Source organism: Heptranchias perlo, chromosome 28 (genome assembly GCF_035084215.1).
Source record: "Heptranchias perlo isolate sHepPer1 chromosome 28, sHepPer1.hap1, whole genome shotgun sequence".
NCBI classification, from domain to species: Eukaryota; Metazoa; Chordata; class Chondrichthyes; order Hexanchiformes; family Hexanchidae; genus Heptranchias; species Heptranchias perlo.
In genome coordinates this window covers 39,516,084-39,522,083 of record NC_090352.1, presented here as the reverse complement: position 1 = coordinate 39,522,083, position 6,000 = coordinate 39,516,084, and the positions used below count along the sequence as shown (strand labels likewise).

Genomic DNA, 6,000 nt, shown 5'->3' with positions numbered 1-6,000 from the left:
TACACTTCAAAAAGTACCTCATTGGCTGTAAAGTGCTTTGGGACGTCCCGAGGTTGTGAAAGGCACTGTATAAATGCAAGTCCTTCTTTCTTCTTTCTATACGATAACTGATTTTACCTGGCTGGTTTTGTTTTGTGAATTTTTCTCAAACTTTGTTATGTTTGCAGAGCAGCATTGAGCAGGATCCAGAAAAGGCGACGGCCATTCTTCGAGCAGTGGACAGACATGGAGTCCACCACAGCCCAGCTTCACTGAGCTGCCTGGCCAGGAGTCAATGGTCCAGCACCGTGGTAGATGGCATTCACCAACTACAAGTACAACTTGGAACAAGAAAACACTATGGTCAATCGGCAAACAGGTACAAGTCGACGTTAACTAGGTGTAGTTAATCACCTGAATACAGCAGTGTCCATCAGAGTCACTGTGGCTTCTACGAATCACATCTCTGACTCTGATCAACTCCCATCTGATTAATTCAAAGCATTGGGTTTGACCATTCTGGTCCTTCTCAATCTCATCATTGCTACTACGGGCAGTGCTCCTCTGAACATTCCTCTTTTGTTCTTCACCATTCTTCATTCTGTTCCTCCCTCATGCATCCTCACTGTGTTAAAATCAATGACCTGCTCTGTTTGATTCTTTCCCAGGACCTCAGTACTGAGGAACTCCTCACCTCCTTCAGTCTTCCTGCTTCCTACAAGTTTTTAAAACCCAAGTTCAGTATCTCTTAATCACCACTTCCTGGTTATTCCTTGTCTTCGCCTCTGTTCTTCAACCATGGTCGGGGCCTGCACAAAGAGCCTGGCTCTTCACACACTTTTATTCTGGATTCCTTGTGTTTACTATAACGTGGAGTCAGCCACTTATTCTCAGTTGGCTAAAGTTATGTTAACTCCTTTTTTCTGTCTATTATTTGGCTGAATATTAAGTTTTATCATTCCATATGTTCTTGTATAGCTGTGAGATTTTGTTGATTTGAAGAATAATAGAAACTGACGGTGCAAATCAAAGTTCCGGTAAAGATTGCATTGAAGAATTTTTGTTCAAATCTTCCTACAGGTTAATGTCAGGTTAAAATCAGCCAGTTCCATGTTATTTTAGCCAGTGTTTTATTATTCATTTCAACAAACTTAAGACACGAGCTTCAGACTTAAAGGAAAGTCAGTGTAATATAATTGTGCCAGTTCTTAATTTAAAATGACATCAAGGACCATATATGGTGTGGGGGAGGGTGAATCACAGGTTTAGATTTCACCTTCGAGAATAAAGTCTCAAGTGAGTTGACCATAATGTCCAGGTTATCCCAGCGATGATGTAGATGGCTGCCAATGTGTTATGAGGCACTAATTCAATCAAAGTATGAACCATAGGAGTGAAACTATCCCAGTCTCTAAATATCAGTAAAACTGCAAGATTGAATTATTGCCTCCTGTGCAGTGCTAGACAGCAGATGTTCATATTATGGGCTATAAGTTTATTAAAAATGTTTTTGTTTTAATTTTACAAATTTCCACATTAGGCATTGGATGTACTTTGTTGAGTTTAGGGTAGATTGGTCATGGGTTGGTTTTTCATGTGATATCTACAGTGATACTCAGTTACTGCCGTTTAGCTCAAGATTATAATATGGCCACCGTCATTGGAATCTTTCATCGCATTTGATCCCATCTTTCTAGAATCCCAACCCATGACAACTGTTTCGTAAATGAGTCCAGAGTTCTGGCCTCAATCGTCCTCCCTGGCAACTCATTCCAGCTGTTGATCACCTTGGGAACTGTTGTGATAGATCTAAAAATTTATACTTTATGTCTATAATATGGAATCAACCATCAAACATCACGTCAGTGACATGTAGTCAGGATACGACATATTGTCAATTTGAAGAGGCAGTTTCTCAACTCTTCTACTGAACATTCTGCCTCTGTGGACCAGTCAGTAGGAAATCTACCCATTGAAAGTCAAATATCAGAGGTGTAATCAGAAAAATATCTCCCAATTGACCTGGCCAGATAATCTCAATGCAGCAAAGTTTCAAGTTTCGAATGGCACAGGATAAATGTCCAACACGTGGCATTTCCTCATGACATTGTTGTATTTATATTACAAACTTACTGTAATTTTAGAAGGGTGAGTAATCTATAATGTCATGTTGGTCTCCTGTTGCCTCTTTCTAGGGGTAACCTGTCCGCCTTTTAAAAGTTCCTTGACTGGGGATTAAATTAAATATTAAGGTTCCACAGCCCCAAAAATGTTAAAGTTCTTCCAAAGTGGGATTCAGTTTTTAGCTTTGTGGCTCATTGGCAACTAAATATTTCAGATGTGATAAATGTTAAAGACTGCGGACTTGCTTGTCTTGATCAACATTCGAGCTCCATGTCCCACAGCTCAGTAAGACCGCGTTCCATGTGTACATCACTCGGTGAGCACAGAGTTACCTTAACTGTGAGGGCTGTAATGTGCTAATTACACAATTTCTAATATTAAAAACACGCAACAATTAGTCTCAAACCTTGTCATTTTAACTAGCTTTAACCACAACAACTTGCATTTATATAGCGCCTTTAACTTAGTAAAATGTCCCAAGGCACTTCACAGGAGCGATTATCGAACAAAAATTGAGCCACATATTAGGACAGGTGAGCAAAAGCTTGGTCAAAGTGGTAGGTTTTAAGGAGCATTGTAAAGGAGGAGAGAGAGGCGGAGAGGTTTAGGGAGGGAATTCCAGAGCTTAGAGCCTAGGCAGCTGAAGGCACAGCCGCCAATGGTGGAGCGATTAAAATCAGAGATGAGCAAGAGGCAAGAATTGGAGGTGCGGAGAGATCTCGGAGGGTTGTAGGGCTGGAGGAGGTTACAGAGATAGGGAGGGTTGAGGCCATGGAGGGATTTGAAAACAAGGATGAGAATTTTAAATTTGAGACGACAAGTGATGTATTCTGTTTGATGCCATTAATATTAGGAGTGGAAGAAAATAATCGTTGGAAGTTAGGTTGTGGGGATTGTTATCCCTATATTTCCAGTACTTTCTTGCCAAATGTGGGATGAATGATCTGGAGCCAGTTTGAGACCTCACATTCGATGGCTTTTCATTTAAAAACTCGATGGTACTATTTGAAAAACAGGGAAGTGTTTTGGTCAACATTCTCCTCTCTAGCAACACCACCAAATACAGATTAACTGGTCATGGAGTTTACTGCTGTTTGTGGGATTTCGCTGTGTGTAAAATGGCTGCCACATTTGCCTACATAACAAGTTACTGCACTTTCAAAGCAATTCATTGTCTGTGAAGTGCTGAGATTTATATTATTTTGGTGGCTTGGCACTAATATTTGAGGAGATAGATAATGAGTTCAAATTTAGATGTTCAAATCCCCATGTAAAACCCTCCCTGCAAGATCCAGTTTACAGTACTGAGGGAGTGCTGCACTCTCGGAGGTGTCTTTTGGATGAGACACTAAACCTGCCTTCTGAGGTGGACGTAAACAATCCTCTGGCACTATTTTGAAGAAGTGCAGGGGAGTTCTCCCCGGCGTCCTCGCTAACATTTATCCCTCAAATAATACCACTAAAAAAACAGATTATCTGGTCATTATCACATTGCTGTTTGTGGGATCTTGCTGTGTGTAAATTGGTTGCCGTGTTTCCTACATTTAAACAGTGATTACACTGCAAAAAAAGTACTTCATTGGCTGTAAAGCGCTTTGGGACGTCCTGAGGTTGTGAAAGGCAAATCTTATTTTAACCAGAACCAGGATGGGCAATATTTTGTTCACAACAGAAACTCTAAGAAAGTGAATGTTCGGTAATTGAAGTGTTATCAGATGATTAAAAATGTTTTCTTTTGTTTTGTTAAAAGAAAAAGGTTTCTATCCTTCCAACAATTCCATGCAGGGAAACACCTGCAAAATGTAATCCTTTGAAATATAGAAGAGATTAATCACTATGATTTATCTCCTGTTAAAATGTCATTTCTCAGGATGACACAACAGTAGCTCAATTATCTGACATGAAGATGGCCTCAGTTCAGATTTTTCGCTATTAGTCAGAAAGGAAGAGGGCCAATGTTGCTTCCAGAGAATGAGATGCAAATAAAGTCTGTGCTGAGGCTTGTCCAGGCTGTGGGGTAGCTGGGATCCACAGCGAAACCTACCTCAGCTGAATGGGAATTATTAAATATTAAATATTTCAATATGGTTACAATAACTACCTGACACAAATCCAGGAGTCTAGTTTTTCACTGGTGCTATTTGTATAATTTTCCCATTGACATATGATAAACATACTCACATTGTGAAGTGCGGAGGCAGAGTCCAATGATTATTGAATAACCCTCCAAACAGTGGAGATACATTTTGGTTCTTTTATACCATCATTCATCAATATCATATCGAAGAGTAGAAGCTAACGTCAACAAAGTTAACACTTTTGAGTTAACACTCCCATTAAAATAGCAGAGACTAATTTTAGTACGTGGTTTACTTTCGTATAATAACATCACAATGGTAATTTCTACCCCATCGAGTGGTAATGGGGAGGGGAAGGCCTGTGTTCAGAGAGGTGCCAGCTTGTTGCCTTGTGCAATAGAGGGCACACACCTAACCCATTTGGAAAGCATCACTGATACCAACACCTTACTGGCCGTATCACTGGAAACAGGCTTTAAGCTGCTTATAGAGATGGAGTTGGAGTTGGTGCATGAACAGATGTGTTCAGTTGTCATGAGCTAAGTGGCTATTCTGCATTCACATAGATTCCATTACACAATGTCCACCCCGGCATTACTTCAAGGTCAAATCATGGGCTACCATTGTATTTCACTTCAATCCCCCCCACCCCACCCCCCCCACCCCGGTCCTTCATGACATCCACATGAATAAATGGACAAATTAGAATAAAACTGACCCCTCCCCCATCCCAGCTTCGAATTCACCTGGACGTATTATACAGAGTTCAATATAGGTCAGTGTGTCTCCGCCAAGGACACTTGTCTGAGGGTAAATTACCCACGCTCCATTCTCACAGTTTATGTCGTTTGATTTTCCCAATGTGTGCCTGCCTTGTAACAAACTCCAGTCTGTCTGGTCAACAATGCACTTATGGAGTTCCCAGACAGGAAGGAGAAGAATCAGGACACAGAGATTCTACGACCTGCACTTGATCACAAATTACATTCAAAACTAATATCCATTATTATCCTTGCTCTCTGTTGAACGCTGCTCACTGATGTTCAATTATCCTTTAGGTTGGCTTTAGGAAGCTTTAGTTATGCTGGTTTTTAATTTTTCAAGTGCATTAATAAGAAAACGATGGTTCCCCGCCACACAACTCGCTGCACTGGATAACTGCTTCTGTTCAGTTCTGCTACAGAATCAAACATTTCTTTTGAGTGCAGGTTTTTTTAATGTTATGTTTTGCTGAGTGGATAAAGTGATTCTTTTATTTTCCACCCTTATTGAAATTATTTCACTTAACCTAAATTTCGTCAGCATCAATATTAACACAAACCTAAAAACTAAGATTTCACAGTTGGCTTTTGACAGCACCAAAAATCTAAAGTCATTATTAGGGCAAACTGTTTGAATGGTAGCCAAGAATTAACAGCATGCTGTAAAACAGGGTGGTATAATCAGACACAGCCCTGTACAACAACATCTCACCGTTAGTGGAGAAAAAACATTCATTGGTACTTCACAAAGGACTGGATAAAAATCGACACACAGCTAAAGGAGGAGAAATTAGGAGAGGTGACCAAAACCTGGTGGAAGAGGTGGGTTTTAAGGACAGTATTAAGAGGAGAGGGAGGTGGAGGGGCATTGGTGGAGTTCCAGAGAATGGGGCCTAGGCAGCGGAAAGCACGGCTGTCAATGTTGGTGTGAATGCACGGGGCTCCTTCCGAAAGACTGTGTACAATTTGCAATGTATCCTGACTTATATAATCCCCTGAGGTGAATAAGCACAGGTAGGGAGAGCTGAAACTGCAGTTTATAAATCAAACATTACAAA

The 6,000-nt window shown here is 40.5% G+C and overlaps 1 protein-coding gene across 1 annotated transcript in view; it reads left to right on the top strand.

The window, feature by feature from the left end:
* Positions 1-294: 294 nt before the first annotated feature.
* Positions 295-6,000, top strand: part of LOC137299236 (forkhead box protein N1-like) — a 45,401-nt gene continuing 39,695 nt past the window's right edge. Inside the window, exon 1 of the mRNA XM_067967899.1 lies at positions 295-358. Coding sequence (XP_067824000.1) covers positions 295-358 — 64 coding nt within the window. The remainder of the gene's footprint in view (positions 359-6,000) is intronic.